The 20,971-nt window shown below is 38.8% G+C and overlaps 1 protein-coding gene across 1 annotated transcript in view; it reads right to left on the reverse strand.

Moving 5' to 3' along the window:
* LOC149300974 (rab effector Noc2-like) overlaps positions 1–19,450 on the reverse strand; it is a 94,524-nt gene extending 75,074 nt beyond the window's left edge. The window contains exons 1-4 of the mRNA XM_089484500.1: positions 19,374–19,450; positions 17,570–17,713; positions 15,951–16,080; positions 5,606–5,692 (exon numbers count right to left, since the gene is read on the reverse strand). Of these exons, the coding sequence (XP_089340626.1) occupies positions 5,606–5,692; positions 15,951–16,080; positions 17,570–17,713; positions 19,374–19,450 (438 nt within the window). The remainder of the gene's footprint in view (positions 1–5,605; positions 5,693–15,950; positions 16,081–17,569; positions 17,714–19,373) is intronic.
* Positions 19,451–20,971: the final 1,521 nt, after the last annotated feature.

A 20,971-nucleotide genomic window follows, 5' to 3' on the forward strand; every position in this document is an offset into this window, starting at 1 on the left:
ACAAGTAGACTTGAGGTAGCACCAAAGGCTTGGACAACTGATATTAATGGAGGAAAGCATGCGCCCTGTCCAAGGGCTTTCCAACCATGTGCCCTATCTGAGGGCTTTCCAGCCGGGTGCCGTGTCCAGGGGCTTTCCAGCCGTGTATCCAGCACCTTGTCCAAGAAGCATCCAGCCGTGTGGCCTGTCAAGAACAATCCTGTTTCCTACTTACCTGTCTTGCCAGCTTTCTCCAAAACAGACCATATCATAATAATATCCAGCCTTCAGTGTGTTTCTTTTTGCCTGTCTGTACCTTCCTACCCGTCACTGTGCAACGTGGGGTACAAACAGATACCCTGGTATGCTCTGCATCTGGGCTCTTACCCGAGCCCTGACAATACTGTTTTCAAATACATATGATAGGGCTTATCTTTAACTAAATGAAATAACCAATGGCATATACACAAATCAGCCATAACATTATGATCACTGACAGGTGAAGTGAATAATAACATCTTGTTATTATGGTACCTGTCAGTGGGTGGGATATATTAGGCAGCAAGTGAACATTTCATCCTCAAAGTTGATGTGTTAGAAGCAGGAAAAATGGGCAAGCATAAGGATCTGAGCGATTTTGACTAAATTGTGATGGCTAGACAACTGGGTCAAAGCATCTCCAAAACCGCAGCTCTTGTGGGGTGTTCCCGGTGTGCAGCGATCAGTACTCACCAAAAGTGGTCCAAGGAAGGAAAAGCGATGAACTGGAGACAGGGTCATGGGCAGCCAAGGCTCATTGATGCACATGGGGGACGAAGACAACAGACGGGCTACTGTAGCTCAAATTGCTGAAAAAGTCAATGTTGGTTCTGACAGAAAGGTGTCAGAACACACAATGCATTACAGTTTGTTGCGCATGGGGCTGGATAACTGCAGACCTGTCAGGGTGCCCGGGTGCATGTGTGTGCATGTGTGTTGCTTTGGGCAATGTTCTGCTGGGAAGCTTTGGGTCCTGCCATTCATGTACCACCTACCTAAGCATTGTTGCAGACTATGTACACCCTTTCATGGACATGGTATTCCCTGATAGCATTGGCCTCTTTCAGCAGGATAATGTGCCTTGCCACAAAAAATTGGTTCAGGAATAGTTTGAGGAACACAATAATGAGTTTGTGGTGTTTACTTGGCCTCCAAATCTTAATCCAATTGTCCAATCCATGGAGGCCACACCTCGCAATTTATAGTACTGAAAGGATCTGCTACTAGTGTCTTTGTGCCAGATACCACAGCACACCTTCAGAGGTCTAGTGGAATACATGCCTCTACAAGAGAGGGCTGTTTTGGCTGCAAAAAGAGGACCTACACAATATTAGGCAGGTGGTCATAATGTTATGGCTGATCGGTGTATAAAATGTCATACATTTACATCACCAAAGTGTTGAAGGTTTTTTAATCACACCTTAAATTCTATTTCCAAATAGAACTTTTGATAGATCTGCATTGTGTCATTGTCATGCTGGAATACCCATCCATGACCCATTTGTAATGGCCTGGCTAAGGGAAGGAGGTTCTCACCCAAGATTTGACAATACATGGCACCATCCATCCCTTTGATGCAATGAAGTTTGTCCTGTCCCTTTAGCAGTAAAACACCACCAAAGCATAATGTTTCCACCTCCACGTTTGACGGTGGGGATGGTGTTCTTGGGGTCATAGGCAGCATTCATCCTCCTCCAAACTCGGCGAGTTGAGTTGATGCCAAATAGCTCAATTTTGGTCTTATCTGACCACAACACTTTCACCCAGTTCTCCTCTGAATCATTCAGATGTCCATTAGCAAACTTCAGACAGGCCTGTACATGTGCTTTCTTGAGCATGGGGACCTTGCAGGCGCTGCAGAATTTCAGTCCTTCACGGCATAGTGTGTTTCCAATTGTTTTCTTGGTGACTAAGGTCGCAGCTGCCTTGAGATCATTGACAGGATCCTCCCGTGTAGTTCTGGGCTGATTCTTCACCTCTCTCATGATCATTGAAACTCCACGAGGTGAAATCTTGCATGGAGCCCCAGACCGAGTGAGATTGAGATCTTCCATTTGTGAATAATCGCACAAACTGTTGTCACCTTCTCACCAAGCTGCTTGGCGATGGTTCTGTAGCCCATTCCAGCCTTGTGTAGGTCTACAATCTTGTCCCTGACATCCTTGGACAGCTCTTTGGTCTTGGTGCTTCTGATCTCAATTTATAATTTATTTGAAATGTGTTATTCTGGATTTTTTGTTGTTATTCTGTCTCTCACTGTTCAAATAAACCTACCATTAAAATTATAGACTGATCATGTTTTTGTCAGTGGGCAAACGTACAAAATCAGCAGGAGATCAATTTTTTTCCCTTCACTGTAGCTAGACAACTCTACATGATCTGATCAATATGCACACAATAACTAAGTAGGCTATGTCCCTTGTCTTATGGTAGCTCTTCCTAGGACTGCTTATAACATAAAAAGCCTGATTTAGCTACAGTATATTGAATAATGTTTGCAATGAATCATCTTAATTTCTACAGACCAATAAAAAAGGACACATATGTGAATATATTGTTGATATACGCCTGTGTCAATCTTAAAGTAACACATTGTAAGAAAGTTTTCCCCCCCCACAACGTATTACATGTTTTTACAGAATAGATGTTCCTCTAAACAAGAATAAACTTTTACCTGAGACACCAGAGGTGGTGACTCATGTGCCCCTTTTAACTCAACTTTGCCTGTTTTTACCCATACTACTAGTGCCAGCTATACAAAGTTAAGGCAGTCATGGGTACTACTAGTTAAACCTCCTGCATAATCACAGTTTAACTGGCGGGATGACCCAGCACGATTAAAAACTAGAAATTGGAACAATATTTAGTAACTACTTCCAAAAAAGATGAAAGATGACATACTGTATTGTATCTTAACCTATACATCCTGATATGGAAGGGTATAAATGTGGCACTGCTAAAAGAAGAGATGCAATGAATGTTCTCTGTTAGCAATAGTATACAATGCTGAAGGCATTGATGAGAAATAGCATGTGGCTTGATAACCTTGTATATTAACTCCGCGGGCATCAAAATTACATGTTGTTGTGAACGGAGCCACGCTCCACATCTGCAATTAAACTAAATATACACTTTCTCTGCTTGCTTTGGCCGTATATTATAACTAAAATTACACAGCTTCCATGCCATGAAACATTGTACAAGATAAAGCATAAGACATATGGGAAAAATATATAAACAATTGATATAGTAAAACATGTATAATCTAATTTCAGTCAGAAAGCTTAAATCAGCTGTATAAAAACAACCTCAATTTCCAAGGTGGGATATACCGTATTTGCGCGATTATAAGACGACCCTGATTATAAGACGACCCCCCAAATCTGAATATTAATTTAGGAAAAAAAGAAAAAGCCTGAATATAAGACGACCCTATAGGAAAAAAGTTTTACCAGTAAATGTTAATTCATGTAAACTATTGTTTTAATAAAAGCTATGATTGAGAAAAATATTTTGGTTTTATTTCCTTCTATTTTCAAACCTGCTCCCCCAGTTATGCACATCTGCCCCAGAAATGCCTTATACCCCCTATATGCCACTGTGCCCCATGATATGCCTTTTAACCCTATATGCCACTGTGCCCCATGATATGCCTTTTGACCCCCTATGTGCCACTCTGCCTCCAGAAATGCCTTATACCCCTATATGTCACTCTGGCATTAAGGGGGTTAAAGGCATATTATGGGGCAGAGTGGCATATAGGGAGGTTTAAGGCATTTCAGGAAGCAGAGTGGCATATAGAGAGTTAAAAAGGCATTTCTGGAGGCAGAGTGGCATTAAGGGGGTTAAAAGGCATTTCATAGCACACTCTGCCTCCAGAAATGCCTTATGCCCCCCATTTAACACTCCACCCCCCCCCCCACCTTACCGGTGCTTCTGACTCCCCTGTCATGCAGCCGGGGCAGTGCAGTGTGTAGATGTCTACGCGATTCGCTGCAGCCGGAAGGAGGTGTGGCTAGCAGCGGGGGTTGTCTGCGTCCATCGCGCAGACCTTCCCCGGCTGTCAGAGATCAGAGTTCCCTCTCTGACAGCCGGGGAAGGTCTGTGCGATGGACGCAGACAACCCCCGCTGCTAGCCACACCTCCTTCCGGCTGCAGCGTAAGTTGTCTACGCGAATCGCGTAGACATCTACACGCTGCCCCGGCTACACACCGGGGACTCAGAAGCACCGGTAAGTGGGGCGGGGGGGGGGGGGGCAGGAGGATCCAGGTCCCCTGCAGCTGCGGGGGATCTGGAACTTAGTCGTCTCATAGTCAGACAGATTTGAGGTCTGATTATAAGACGACCCCGATTATAAGACGAGGGGTATTTTTCAGAGCATTTGCTCTGAAAACAACCTCGTCTTATAATCGAGCAAATACGGTAGTTTAAAAGAAAATATAAATTTGCTTAATATTATTATCATAATTTAAATAAAAAATTATTATTAAAAAGTTATTGTAGACTGAAACTGCAATTAAGTTCATAGTTCATTTTATATTTTAATATTTTCTAAACAGCAACTACTCAACAAATGTGAGTTTACATGGATCCTTCCTATTGCATTTCTCCCTTAGGATTACAATTCTGGCAAATGGCAGGTTATGGATTACATCATCATGGAGTCTCCATCAAACCGCCAAGCCTGAAGTCTGATCAGACTGTGCTGTTCAATGGTAAAGTATGTGCCAGCTGGCACAATGCATTCCCACTATATTTTTCAAATACAAATCAGGATATAAATGCCAAAACACATTTTATTCATTTAAAATAAAAATAAATAGTTTCTTTAAATTCCATTGACTGGTTACATTTGGAATTCTGAAGGAGATTCTCTGCCCCAAAGTCCTGGAGGTTCCACTGATAACAATACACTGACAGGGATGAACACATTTTTCAAAAATTATTACTGAACACCTGATGGTGTGAGATTAGGAGTTCCTCATTTATTACATGACAAAAGGAAAGGTGTTTGGCTTTTATGGGGGCAATGAGATATTGCTAAAATTACTGTATATAGTTAACAAGCTAGATTGTTCATGAATGCTTCTTTCTCCACTAGAATCCTGCTATTCAACATACTGGAAGATATAATGGACACATTGCTCCTTGATCAGCAATGGGGTGTAGCTACGCATAGTATAAAAAAAAAAAATTAACTGTTCAAGAGTCAGGTGGTCTTAACGTAACAGTTTTAGCAAATACAAAGCTCTGTCTACAAAGCAATTGTTTCACACGCTAAGACTCTCTAAGAAATGTGTTTACAAAATGAAATTATATATATATATATATATATATATATATATATATATATATATATATATATATATATATATATATAGTATCTTTTAGGATGCCCAAATTCTTAAAATAAAATATAGTGATAATATATTGCATGTAAGACTTTGCTAGATAAATAGCTTTCATAAAACAGCAAAAGGGAAACACAATAAGAAAGCAGTTGACTACAAATAATTCCATTTAAGGTACAACAGCTTACTAACTGCAATTGTATATGTACATACATAGCACTGGATTTTCTTTTACCTCTCTTTGTTCACTGCAGATTTTACATAGCCATGTAGGGCGCTTCTGGTTCGTGTTGGTTTCAATTCCACATTTGGTGCAGACTTTCTGAGAACAAAAAAAGAAAGATGCGTATTAGTGCACTTTTGGCTCCAGCATCTATTTTTAAACACGGCTTTTAGCACTTTTCAAATAGGAATGGATGATTGGCACATTTTGTACCTTCATTTTAAGGAATCTGCAGGATGTACTGTAATTGCAATGTAAAGGTTTGACTATTGCTCTAAGATAATGGCTAAAAGTGCATTAACTGTTTCACTCACAAATATGTTTAAAGCTATGCCTTTTAGGATTTGAGTTTTTTTGGTAATTGAGGTTACATTTTACTTTTCTTTCAAAGCCCATGATTAGAATCATACATATCTATGTATGTATATACAGATATCTATATATCTATATCTAGATATGGATATTTATATATATAGATATATATATATAGATATATGGAAGGCATGTTGACCATAGCTAACAAGAACCATGCATAATGACTTAGGATAAACAGATAGATATACAGTACTGTGGAAAAGATTTATGCAGGTGTGAGAATTCTTTTTAAAAAAAACATGCTAATAGTTTATTATTATCACTAAAGAAAATAAAAAGTGAGTAAACACCATTTGTCTTCAATATAGAATTATTTATAGGTACACTTGCACAAAGTCAGAAGTTAGTTAGGCGAATGATTAAACAATCATACCAATCAGGTGTTAATGATCTTTAATTTAATATGTAGGTTGAAAAACAATCAGTATCATAAACAGGTGTGTACGAGGAATTAAACTGGGTGAGGAAGACCCAAACTCACTAACAAGGTGAGGTTGCTGAAAACAGTTTAATGTCAAAGTCATGCACCATGACAAGACTGAGCACAGCAACAAGATGCAAAGTAGTTATAATGAATCAGCAAGGTCTCTCCCGAGCAAAAATTTCAATGCAGACAAGGGTTTTCAGATGTTCTGCCCAAGCTGTTTTGGAGAAGAACAAAGAAATTGGCAATGTTGAGGATGGTAGACGCAGTGGTTGGCCAAGGATACAGCATGCTTACTTACTTTACGCACCGTTCTGTTACACTGTTTAAGGTATGGTAATTTACTAGAATGAGACCATGTCCCCTCCTCATAATATCCATTGAGCTGCTAAGTTACGCGCACCCATAAAATTGCATTTGTGCTTTTGTGGATTGGGTATAGACAAGTTAATGTGAATGAGCAATTATGGAGTTATAAAGGACTATATTAAACCCCTGTGTACCAGGTATGATCCAGATACTTTTGAGGGGGAAAAAAAAGTATTTTAATATATCTACTGCAGGGTTATCTCAGATAAGCGAGTATAATATATATTATATGTATATATATATATTACTCACCAGATGCCAGAGACGAGGATCCAGGTCCCCTGCAGTACATCCTCCTCTCTGGCAGCCAGTGCCAATTCAATTTATCCTATCAATCTATACATTTTTAAACTTGACACCCCATGGGTTTTTCAAATGATATTTAACTCTTTCCATGCCAGGACTTTTGGGAAGATACAGAGCTAATTGTAGCACTTGCTCATAAAGATAAACTTTTTTTTATATTTTGTTGGAACTGGATCCGCTTTTATTCATCACACTCTCCTGAAGAAGCTGGACAAACCGGCGAAACGTGTTGAGAGACTTTTTATTTGAAAAGACTACTTTCCAGAGGACGTTACATCATCTTTTATTCTTCCTTACTTGTACTGGGCTTGTTTGCATGACTCTCTAGTTATGCCACCATGTCTTGTAAGTGGATTTAGTATTTTAAGTGTATGAAGTTGGAATATACTGCACCATTGCTGCTTTTACTTTTATAGATTTCAAGAAATCATTAAAGAAAACGTTTTACAATATTTGAAGAGCCTGATATCCATCTACTTTTGTGAGGGCAATCAGTAGTATCTCTAGTCTCTAGATTGTAAGCTTGCGAGCAGGGCTCTCTCCACTGAATGTATCGGTTTGTCTTAGTCTGTCAATTCTTGTCTTGTCATATCCCTTGAATTTATGTATTGTATTAAGCGCTGCGTAAACTGTTGGCGCTATATAAAAGATAATAATAATAATAAAAAATAATAATAGTCTGCTTTTCCTAATCATACTACACTATTGTGGAATTTTGTTTTCTCTCCCTATGTACATGTGCCCCTTCTTCAGATTATATTTGTTCTTGGAGTATTTGGAGGAATACTTAAGCTGGGTGCTGCAGTACAACATTGGGGGAGTACTATATATATTTTTATTTGTTGTTCACATTTCAAATTGAACACATATCACGTGTTAAGAAATATTCTTTATTGATAAGTTATATTATTCAGCAAGGCATAATATTTAATTATTGTGTTTTGGTTTAGGTTTTGATTAAAAAATATATATATAAAATTCCCAAAATCCAGTCTGCTGTGATCCTAAGGAAAGAGTAATACATCAGATTGAATGAAGCAAAGAGTTGGCTTCGCCAATCTCTGCCCTGTCTGTCTTACTTGCAGAATGTCCACTTGATTTTTCCACCCGCCTCTTCTTATCTTTGGCAAGGTAGCATCACTGGGTCTTCTGTACACATTCACCATGCCCTAGCTTTGTGACCTGTCGACTCCATGGGCACACAAGCCTTCTCAACTGGTGCCAGATGACTGATGGCAAAGGGCCACGCAATTCTGCATGATTTCTTAAGATGCTCGTCTTAAAATTTATTTTTCAAGATTTCGAACAGGACATTAATTCTAAATAGGATAATCTTTACTATAATATTATTTGACCTAGATCATTAATTTTCTTGCATGAAGGTTCATTATTTTCATATTATTCCTGGCAAAATGCAGGACGCATTTAGAACACTTTGCATTGATCATGTAGCATTTGTGTCATCAGTCAGGACATACAAAAATGGTCCTTTACTACCACACAGCTTTACTAAAGGTTTGTTGACTTAAAATAAAAATTGAGTACAAATTTGCCCACAACTTAAACACTGATCCAAGTTAAGGTGAAGCATTACCTACAGTAAAAAATTGAGATAATCTACCCCCAACTATACATGATGTTCTATTCTTCCTCACTACTACAAGGACTTACAAATATACTGTATAAGTCACACTTCAAGTCTTCAATTGTGTTTGGGACACATGGAATGTCTTTTACAACCATCACTAGGGGCTAACTCTCCCTGGATTATTCCTGCTGACCCATCACATGCCCTGGCACACTCATGCTCTTGGAGACTAGTTCTCTCTTTCTCTTATTTTCCTTCTCTTTCCTCTTTGTTCTTCTTCATAGCTATAAATATACCAATATCCAACCTAGGAAAAAGTTGTAATGTCAATACCGTTTGTACTCGGCATGATAATATGCTACACCTGTTATCCAAAAGTATTTGTAAACCAGTGTGAGTTTTCTTGACATGATGGTACCTCAATAAACTTCAAAAAAGAATATTAGACATAATCTAATGACCCTTGGCTGCTACAAAATGGGGCATAACTATATCCATGACATTTGCATACCACCCAGAGAACCCAGAATAACTTGCACAGATTGTGGGCAGATCCTATAATGCTGTCCTCTATGCTTGCCCCTGCCAAGGGTTGCCCTCTTAGGGACTTTCAGAGGAGAATAAGTGCCCCTTCTTGATCCCTTCAGTGGACAATCATGTATACAGCCCATGAAATTAAGATTTGGCAGTTTCCCCTAAACCCCTCAGTTATCACTGCAACAATATGAAGCAAAAGTCACTATCCTGTGATGATACAATATATGTCTCTATAACCCTCATGGGATTTCTCTTTAATCATAGATATTGCACTTTGTTCATTACAACCCACGGCTAGGGGTAAACAATAAGAGTCTTACAGGAATTATTTCATACTCTACACTATAGTAGCCTTTGTCTTTAGGAACACATATTTGGATATTTTTAACATCATTTGTATTTAATATTGAGCAGTTGGATTTTACCACTCACTAAAATATCATGCACACTAAGGTTTGATGCATGCTGAGCAGCTTGTGTAGTTTTCTTGTTGGGCTACACTGATGTAGAGAAGCAGATCGGGTGAGTGTGTGGTGCTCTTTCAGCTAGAGGTCATATGCGCAAGTGGTGCTATACATATTAGCAGTAATATTCCATTGTTTGCTGTGATGATTGCTCCAGTTTCCTCCAAAACTATGTTACAATATATAGCTGGATTTTCATGATAAGAAATTCCTTGCAGTCACCAAATACATTTATATTGTAACGAGCACTTGCAGTTTTACAACTGCCGTGGTATATTCTTGTAACCTTATTGTACTCCACTATGGTGTCTGCCCCAATGCACTGACAGAGTTAAATGGACTTGCCATATTTAAGAAAAATTGTGTTTGTTTTAGCTCTGGGGGAATTGCACCAGGACAGAATGTCATAAAGATTTATTACTGACATTTATCTTTTTCACTGTCATTCACACTGCTTGGTCTCGGATCTATCATTAGGCCAATCTGCAAGTAAATTGCAAGAAATACATGAAGCTCAATTAACAATGTGTTCCTCAAAACAAGTACGGAGGACTAATGCAGGAAGCCACCTACACCATATCCATTGCATTCCACCCTCAAGGATATCAAAATATTTTTTTTTTAAAAGTTGCAATCATATTTAAAGAAAATATTTTCCAATTAAAATCCATGCATTGAACCCCTTTGAGATGAACTGAAACGGAGATTGCGAGCCAGGCCTTCTCGTCCAACATCAGCGCCTAACCTCACAAATGCTCTACTAAATGAATGGGCAATAATATGCAAAGACCAACCTCATATTAATGTCTATGTATTTAGAATGCAATGTCATAAAAGTCCTTGTTGATGTAACGTTCAGGTGTTCTAATACTTTTGTCCATATAGTGTGTGCGTGTGTGTATATATATATATACCGTATTTGCTCGATTATAAGACGACCCTGATTATAAGACGACCCCCCAAATCTGAATATTAATTTAGGAAAAAAAGAAAAAGCCTGAATATAAGACGACCCTCTAGGAAAAAAGTTTTACCAGTAAACGTTAATTCATCTAAAACTATTTTTTTTTAATAAAAGCTATGATTGAGAAAAATTTTTGGTTTTATTTCCTTCTATTTTCCAACCTGCCCCCCAGTTATGCACATCTGCCCCAGAAATGCCTTATACCCCCTATATGCCACTGTGCCCCATGATATGCCTTTTAACCCTCTAAATGCCACTGTGCCCCATGATATGCCTTTTAACCCTATATGCCACTGTGCCCCATGATATGCCTTTTGACCCCCTATGTGCCACTCTGCCTCCAGAAATGCCTTATACCCCTATATGCCACTCTGGCATTTAGAGGGTTAAAAGGCATATTATGGGGAAGAGTGGCATATAGGGAGGTTTAAGGCATTCAGGAGGCAGAGTGGCGTATAGAGGGTTAAAAAGGCATTTCTGGAGGCAGAGTGGCATTAAGGGGGTTAAAAGGCATTTCACAGAGCACTCTGCCTCCAGAAATGCCTTATGCCCCCCATTTAACACTCCCCGGCCCCCCCCAACTTACCGGTGCTTCTGACTTCCCTGTCATGTAGCCGGGGCAGCGTGTAGATCCCACACACTTACACTGCAGCCGGAAGGAGGCGTGGCTAGCAGCGGGGGTTGTCTGCGTCCATTGCGTAGACCTTCCCCGACTGTCAGAGATCAGAGTTCGCGGCACCGGCACCGGTGCGGGGAACTCTGATCTCTGACAGCCAGGGAAGGTCTGCGCGATGGACGCAGACAACCCCTGCTGCTAGCCACACCTCCTTCCTGCTGCAGCGGAAGTTGTCTACGCAAATCGCGTAGACATCTACACGCTGCCCCAGCTACACACCGGGGACTCAGAAGTACCGGTAAGTGGGGCGGAGGGGGGGGACAGGAGGATCCAGGTCCCCTGCAGCTGCGGGGGATCTGGATCTTAGTCGTCTCATAGTCAGACCTATTTGAGGTCTGATTATGAGACGAACCCGATTATAAGACAGGGGTATTTTTCAGAGCATTTATAGCGTCTTATAATCGAGCAAATTACATTTACGGTATATCTGTAAATGGGTTAAGCCGTATTAGTCCAGTAGACACGATGTCAAAAAAACAGAGTATTGCAGAGTATGTGGTGATACCTTTTTTAACTCACTACTCACATGGGTATTTTGTAACATAAATATGATTAATGATGTATAGGGGTTTTAAATGTATATGCAAATATTTTATGTACATATATCATTTATGTATATTTATATACAGTTTATACACAGTTGAGCAGATGTTTTAAGTGCTTTGGTTTGTGAATAGTCAAATTAGTCACTAATGCTGGTGATGAGCCCTCTTTATTTTTTCCTTCAATTAGGGCCCCTAAAAACCTTAAGAAGCCCCTGCTGTTATCCACTAACAACATGGGTTGAAAGGAGTGCAGCACAACTACATGTAGGTCCTTGATAATAGTGCCTCTCTGCCAACGGTGTGGATTCTATTCCCTGTCACAATCTGTGATCAAACAAAAATATAAACTGTTGTTTCATTTAGACAAGATATTAATTGTACTCTTGAATATGTAAGTAAATAAACATTATGCGTGGTAGAACTAGGAATGATGTATCTGATGCTACATTTAGTTACAAAGTTAGAAGAGTAAGTGGAACAGCACTTTTATTTCCTGAAATAATCAGGGGAATGTATCGACAGCAACATGTGAATGATAAAGATGTCAGCTGTACAGGTTTTAACATTAAATACATGCCTTTATATTTTATCTTACTACTCCCCCCAGTGGCAATAAAAAGGTTACAATAAAATGTATGGGGTTGATGTTTCAAAGAATCCAGCTACTATTGTGTACAATATTTTACAGCTATAACCATAATCATGCATGCCGTTTTAATAACTGCATCCGACTCTTGATGAAATGCTCCAGCTGTAATAGAAAACAAAAACCTATGCTACAGCTCAACCATACTTAAAATCAAATGATATCATGATCATGATATCATTTCATATTAAAAAGAGCATTAAGGCCTTGGTATGCCTTAGTAGTCTAAACACTAACACAATTATGCTTTCAGTAAATATACAACCAGCAACACAGGACAATGTAGATTTGTATTATCCCTTTAACGATGAACAAGTCCTAGAAGCTGATCTTTCGTGACATCAAATACCACATTAAAATACACAAGTACAATTTTCTGAATGATTTCCTAGCTGAAATACCATTTCATCCATTAACGCAGGGTTTGACAAATCCCAAGCGCCAGGTAACCATGGCAATGAGAAATCACTTCCTGGTATTTATGGTTTTGCAGGACAAAGTGGGAGCATCGGCCAGGGCTGCCATCAGGGATTCTGTGCCCTAAGGCTTGGCTGCAGGGGCATGCTGAAGCAGGTCCCGCTAGACGGCCAGTGCGGTCACATAACACAATGAAGTGCAAGCTGAGGTGGATACAGGTTATTATTATTTTTTTTTTTTTTTGTAGCACCATCATATTCCACAGCGCTGTAAAATAGTAGGCTCAAGGTAAGAAGAGTAAGAAAGGGGGAGTATGTCTACATGTGTGAATATATTTATAGTGCCAGTCAGTGTGTATATATTTAAGAGCGCTAGAGTCACAGCATGTGTGTGTGGTACTAAAGTTAGTGTTATATATATATATATATATATATATGAGAGAAAGAGTGTGTTAGTGTATGTTGTTGGATAGTGTGTGCAGTGTCGTGTTAACACGTATGAGCATTTGGTGGTGTGTGTGTGTTACTGTATTGCATTTGTGTGTATATGTCAGCATAGATCATTAGCGTGTGTGTATTACTGTATGGTGTTAGCATGTGTGTGCATGAGAGTATGGTGCTAGAGTGTTACTATAAGGCATTTGTGAGCATACAATGTTAGCGTGTGTGTGTTTGTTACTGTATGGTATTATCATGAGTGTGTGTGAGTTTGTGTGTCAAACCTCAGACTCCACGGATAGAAGGAGCAGAAGACTCCTTGACGCTGGGTCACGTGAAATGTGCAAGCGGGAAGGACACAGCACAAAACAGGTGACAAGTTAATTGACAAGTTTATGTTTAATAATGTCTTAACATATGTATCATCTTCATTTAGTAAACACTGAATTGACTTTTTTACAGTTATTTATCAATTTATTTGACAATGTAAAATTTAACAATAATTTTTTTGATTTACCAACAATTAAATTTATTAATTTATCAGTTTATTAAATGGATTAATGTTTTCACTGATTTATCAATCCTTTATTAAATTGATTATATATTTGCTAAATATTTAATGTATTGTTCAATTTATTAATTTTTTTTATTATTTATTACATATATTTATATAAATCTTTATTATATTTAGAAGAGAACAAATTCAAAGTGGAGCATCAGAAGGGAGAGGGGAGATATGACCCGCTCCTAGATCCAAACCAAATCTGTCAATCCATAAATTAACATCTTGAACAGCTTGTCTGTGCCATCATTGCCCCCAAACAACTTGTCTTCTTTGCCCCTTGGCTCCACCTCCCAACATACACTCTGGCACACATATTTAAACAAATTACACACACTTACTCATGCTCATACACTCCATGTCTACCCACTTACACATCCATGCTCACACACTTATACATATATACAAACATACATACCCCGCCTCCTATGCAACATGTTTACCTCTCACCTCCCCAGCTGTTTTCTCTCTGGCTGCTGGCACAGTGTGGTTTCACTTGGTTTCACTGTGGGGTCACGTGACCCTGATAAGTTCCTTCTCTCCGTGCCGGTTCAAAATAGTTTAGAAAGGGCCCTTCCGACCTGGACCAGTGCGTTCCAGGTTGGAAGGGCCCTTTCTAGACTATTTTGAACCGGTATGACAGAAACAAGTGGAAGGAGGGCTCACCCTGGGCCGCCTAGAGTCACGGCCCTGTCAAAGTTGTGAACGGTACAACCCATGTAGTTACGCCACTGCAACCTAAACCACTAGATAAGTAAATGAACCAGAGTTTTTGTGGATTCTTGGGGGAGGAATGGGCGGATGCAAGAGATGTTTTTATCTGGTGAGGGACTGAATGTGAGGGATTAAGGAGAGGTTTGAGTCAAAGATGACCCCAAGGCATCGGGCCTGGTTAGTAGGAGAGATAGTCGTGTTGTTAATGGTGATAGAGAATTCATGTAGTGGAGTGGAGATGGAAGGGGGGAAGATAATGAGTTCAGTTTTAGACAGATTAAGTTTCAGGTAGCGTTGTGACATCCATGAAGAAATAGCAGACACGCGGTTGGTAATACGGGACATGAGAGATGGAGAGAGATCAAGAGAAGACAGGTAGATCCGCATATAGATGATACTGGAGGTCAAATAATTTGATTAATTTGCCAAGAGATGAAGTATAAAGCGAGAACAGCAGAGGGCCAAGGATTGAAGGGGTGATGATGTCTTGCCAGAGAAGCTGACAGAGAAGGAATGATTAGACAGGTATGAGGAGATCCAGGGGAGAGCTGTATCTCGAATGCCTGTAGAAGCAGCAGAGAGATCCAAGAGTATTAGAATGGAGAAGTGACCTTTTGCTTTGGCAGAGAGCAAGTCACTGGAGACTTTTGCTGAAGCCGTTTCAGTAGAGTGAAAGGGTTTGAAAGCAGACTGTAGAGGGTCAAGGAGGGAATTAGAGGAGAAGAGGTTAGTAAGGCGATTGTACACAATCCGTTCAAGCAAGTTAGAGGTAAAAGAAGCATAATATATGTTAATATCATAAACATATTTACACTTATATGTGTCCAGAATTCGAAAGTCAAGAAATGTAACTGCCATGTGGATTTAAATGTCTACATGACCACTTGACTCCTTCAAGCTCATCAGGTAGGGTGAATATCTGATTAGCAATTTTCCAGTTAAAACCTTGGCTATTATGATGGAGCTTGAAATTCTGCAGCTAAAATATTCAGCTTGTTACATCATATTATATATATTGTTAATGTGGTACATACTTTTTCCACTAGGAAAATTGTTCATGTGCATGTTTTCACAGCCCCTTTTTTACCTCCTCTATTTTACCCATTATTCTTTTTGCAGCCACTCATCCTCCCTTTTTTTCCTACTCCCTAACATGTACTTACACAGGTAAGAATAAACAGTGTCCCAAGTAAAAAATTATTTTTGCATTTTATGTATTCTCATGAGTAAGACACACTTTATAAAGATTTCACCATATAACATTTGTAAACATCCAATATTTCTTACTGGTTAGTAGAAGAAACAGCAGAAATAATCCTAGGGAAGAGTTTACCTTTTTACAGTCCTGGCAGAACACAGAGGTAGAGCCCAACAGTCCAAGCATCTCCCCGCACAAGAGACACTGTGACATCCCATTCCCCATGACATTCTTCTTCATGTTTTCCAATCTTTCCACGAGACGCCTGAGTCAAATGAAAATCAATGTTCAGGTTGTGAATCTCCAAACTATAAATTAACCACTAGACAAGTACCTTATTTCTGCTCATGGTCTATACATCTGTACATGTCACACACTGACACACTTTTGAAATATTTTTAAAAAAACCTAGTATCATTTTATATTTAGGCAAATGATCATTTCATGATCATTTCAATTTTATTCTAAGAATATTTTAATTTATTTCATAACAGTAGACTTTGGCTTTGGTTAATTAAAATATAATTTGTCTTTTATTCTTATTATTACTATTCATAAAACAACTAGGTGGAAAGACATTAAATTATGTAGTATGCTTTCAGTACCCCAGCAACCAGTAATAATATACTTTTATACCAGGAGATGGCACAAAATACATCTTAATAACAACAGAAGAGCTACAATGTAATTTATTCTGTTCTTTTCTTTCAAGGAGAGAGGGTGATTTTCAACAGATAAAGCAGCATAATTAACAGCCACCTCACAAGAATATGGGACACAGACTTAACCGTTTTTATTGCAAAATATGAGCTTGGTAAAAAAAAAATAAAACTCCATTAATATGGAGATGCCCCTGTGGCTATACGAGTCTCCACTATTCTGGAAAGTCCTTCCACAAAATTTTGTGTGGGAGCTCTAGCAAGGCAGATATTTCCCAAAATCACTTTACTCATTAGTATGACCTATTCTACTGCCGATGGGTGTCTTTGGAAATGGCATGTCCATGTGCTTGATTGTATACACCTATTAGCAATGGGTGCAGCTAAAACAACTCCATTCCATAACTAGGAGAGGCGTCCATTTGCTTTTGGTCATATAGTGTACACAAATAACAAAACAGAAAAAAAATATTTTTCATCACCCCAAACTTGGGGCTTACCTAGAAATGGTTAATTGTTAATGGGTCCAGTATATATGCATCTCTGTTCAAGATCAGTTAGGCTCTTTGAAGTCTGGACTCATTAACTTTTAAATATTTTAAATATATTTTTATACAGCTTTTTTATCTACAACAATCTTTGCGAACGTAATATAATTGTAGCCAATTTCAAACATGACAATAGGCTCATAAAGAAACATATTGAAGTCAATATTCAATTCAGTATCAGACACAATGCTAGTAGTTGTCTTGGAAAGGTTTTACTGATAACACTGAAGCTGCATATGTTTAGAAGAAGCATAGGAATTTTATGGGCTAATATTTGCCTGGTTTCAGTTCTGACATAAATCCATAAATTCCACAAAATTTGAGAGCTCCATAGGAATATGCAAGCAATACTAACTATATGATTTACATAGTACGAAAAATTTAAAGGAAAGTGGTCCTTAGGATTCAACACTTTTCTAAAGGGGGGTTTAGACACAAGATTGTTAAGGACCCCTGTTCTGACTCTTAAAGTCAGCTTACCCACAGTTACAATACAGATAGTGGACATAGTAACTTTCCCAGTTACTGAAAGCTTAAACTCAAGTACCCAATTCTCTGCTGCTCCAGACAGTCCACTTTTTCAGCCCTTCTAATAACCTGTAGAATTGTATCCACTTCATTTTTGTCAAGAGACTGATTTTTCCTTTGCTTGTCTGTTTGAAAAGTATGTACTGACCATCCTGTCTGTAACCTATAAGAGAAGAAAAAGTCTGTTTAAGAATATTTCATATCACATTTTGCCTCCATTATATTTATTCAATAAGTATTCAACATCATAAGTGTTCATATAGGTCAACAGTCACATCTAGGAATCTGAGTATAGAAAATAGATAATTTTTTCATGCATATACAGATGCTAAACTTTAAACAAATCTGATGGGTTATAGTAATTATTTATATACAATGGCATGGAACAATTGATTTTAAATACATTAATAAAAAGCACTACTTTGTGAGTTTGTGTATAGGTGCACATTTTAATACATACTGTACCCCATTATACTGTATTACAAAGAGTACATGAGCGACCAAAGGGTATATCCAGAATATTGTGAATGGACATATATATAGACTCCCCATCAAACTATTTAAACACTGTACTTAAACATAGTGTAAATGTATATAAATATAGAACTATTTAAACACACGATACAGTGATTTCACAGCCCTCCTCCATCAGGGAGGAGATCCTAACAAGGGAACCCTAAGGAACCCCAGCACCAGTCCTTGAGAAAGTCAGACAGGGATAACAGTGGAGACAGCAAGGAAGACATTACATATCCCACACCTCTGGACAGCCAGACCCACATTGTGGCCTCAACCACTAGGTGCCACCTAAACAGTCTCCCTAGGAACTTTTGCCAAAGCCAAATCCCAGAGCATGGGGTCAATGAAGCCCTGGATTGTTCCAGGGTGATCCATCTTTAAGGTTTGTAGATGGAGCTAGCAGATGGGTAAGCCAACTAGCAAACACTTATGACTCAAATGAGATAAGCAGAATGCAGACACTAGGCCTAAGTAACTATTTATAGTTTTTATACATTCATTTTAACACTGATGCCAAAATAAAAGATTTCTATATGGAGGATATTGTTCTCTTTCTTCCACTGAGCATCCGCCGTCATAAGTCTGGAGGCACCTGTAGATTCGGGGCATAATTTCTGAAGAGCTTTTCACTACCTTCTCTTTTGTGAGTGTATTCAACACCTGGAGAGGGAATACTGATTTGGACTGTATTGCATTATTGGTTGTGTTTATGTTTTTTTCTTTAAGACATTTGCCTCAAGATTGACTGAACCATTTGTATACACCAGGTTCTGTTTGATTTTTATTACATTTAACACAGAGCGCACTTTTTTGGAAGTTTGCTGTGCATTGTTTTATTATTTGTGGACAGGGAAACAACACAAATAAGGTGTGTGACATTGTGTATTATTTGTATCAACATAAATGGTGTTCAAAGCCCCGACAGTGCTATTGGGAGCCTTCTATCTGGGGACAAACCCTGTCTGGTCAGGATGGATCAGCTGGGGGAGAATCTGCTGTAATCTAAATGCCAGGAGAAGTATCCATATTTTAAACATATTTCGCACCTTTTATTTTTACAGGACTTTTCAGGGACATAAGACATATTGGTATTCGGAAAAATTGAATGTGATCAACATGCAGCTTTTTAGGACTAATTAGTTATGCAGATATCTAAACACTATTAGCAGGAAATGTTTTAAACTTTACAGTTTATAAGTAAAACATTGATATGACGAAGTACACATAGAAAATGAATGTACTAGATATGGGAACAAAACAATAATAATAAGTAAAAAGTAAATAAGTAAACAATGTAAACATACTTAGCTCTGAGGGCTAGCTGACGATCATTTGGACATACCCACTTATCAGTTCCAGTGCCAAAAATTGTATCAGTCATGATGACCTGTAAAAAAATAAAAAATCAAAAAAAAAAAAAATCAAGAAAGATGTTTTTACCATTTCCAATTTATTAAAATAAACCTAGAAAAATACATTATTGCACAAAATGTTATATATATATATATAAAACACTTTCAAAAATATACGAAATGCAAATTGCTAAATTGATAGAAATAATATCAAGAGGGTCAGAATAAAGCACAAAAATGCCAGAATTGCAAAAGGTTTAAGAGATAATTCATACTACATAGGATTTTCCATGGATAATAGAATAAACAACATATGAATAATGATTTTCTTGTTAGATTTAGGACTAATGTACTTTTACTTTAATAGAGGGCCTACAAGAATAATGGTGAAGTCAGGGTATGCAAAACTATTGTGAATGTAATAACATTGTTGGACTGCACCAGTGAAGAAATGACTTATTTATAATTAGAGTATAAGCATGTAATTAAAATGACACACATTTTCTATTTCTTCTGTCTGCCCCCAGCCCCCCTTCCTTTCTATCATCTCTTACTCTCTAGCCCTCTCCCCCACCCCACAGCACTCTCTGGCAACCTACCTCCAGCCCACAACACTATCCAGCACCACACTCAAAACAGTATTTTCTCCCTGGACACAGCACTATGTAGTAGCCCCTACTTCAACTCTTTGAAGCCCTGAGGCAACTGTTACAAGGGTCCCCTTCAGAATAATTATACATACCGTATCTCCCAAAAGTGAGTACACCCCTCACATTTTTGTAAATATTTTATTATATCTTTTCACGTGACAACACTGAAGAAATGACACTCTGCTACAATGTAAAGTAGTGAGTGTACAGCCTGTATAACAGTGTAAATTTGCTGTCCCCTCAAAATAACTCAACACACAGCCATTAATGTCTAACACCTTGGCAACAAAAGTGAGTACATGTCAGGGACCGGGTCCATACAGACGACTATATATCAGGAACCGCGTCCATACAGACGACTGTAATGACCCAAAGATCATGTTCAGGAGTTACTGTGCAGTAGCGGAGTCACAGGACAGGGCCTGGTGCAGGGCGACTGCACTCACCCGAGTGGGCATCTAGAGTTGTGCAGCCACATACCAGCAACCTGACAGAGCAGCTGATGTTGTCCAGAACAGAGCAGAACGTGGAGATATCCTGCAGGCACCCTGGAGCAGACATGAGACATAGCGCTAGAATCATGTGCAGGATGCTGCAGGCTGGGAGAATGGAAGCTAAGCAGAGTATCAACAGAAACGTAGCAAGCAAGGAGGACAGAGCAAGTAACAGGGAGACCGAGCAAGGACCATAACCAGACAAGACATATATGATACAGGGCACAACAAAGGACAGGGAACAAGGCAAGGAACACAGGGGAAGGAGTGAGGAGCCGGAATCCTCGGGCGCTTCTACTTTAAGCAAGGATAGGACATCTTAACTGGGACATGGGGAGAGGAGAGAGGAACTGAAATCCTCAGATGATTCAGGGAAGGAGGGCAAAGGTACATAAGAGACAGACAA

This window comes from Sceloporus occidentalis, unplaced genomic scaffold, assembly GCF_023333645.1.
Source record: "Sceloporus occidentalis isolate IW3139 unplaced genomic scaffold, rSceOcc1.0.p SCAF_22, whole genome shotgun sequence".
Classification (NCBI taxonomy): domain Eukaryota; kingdom Metazoa; phylum Chordata; class Lepidosauria; order Squamata; family Phrynosomatidae; genus Sceloporus; species Sceloporus occidentalis.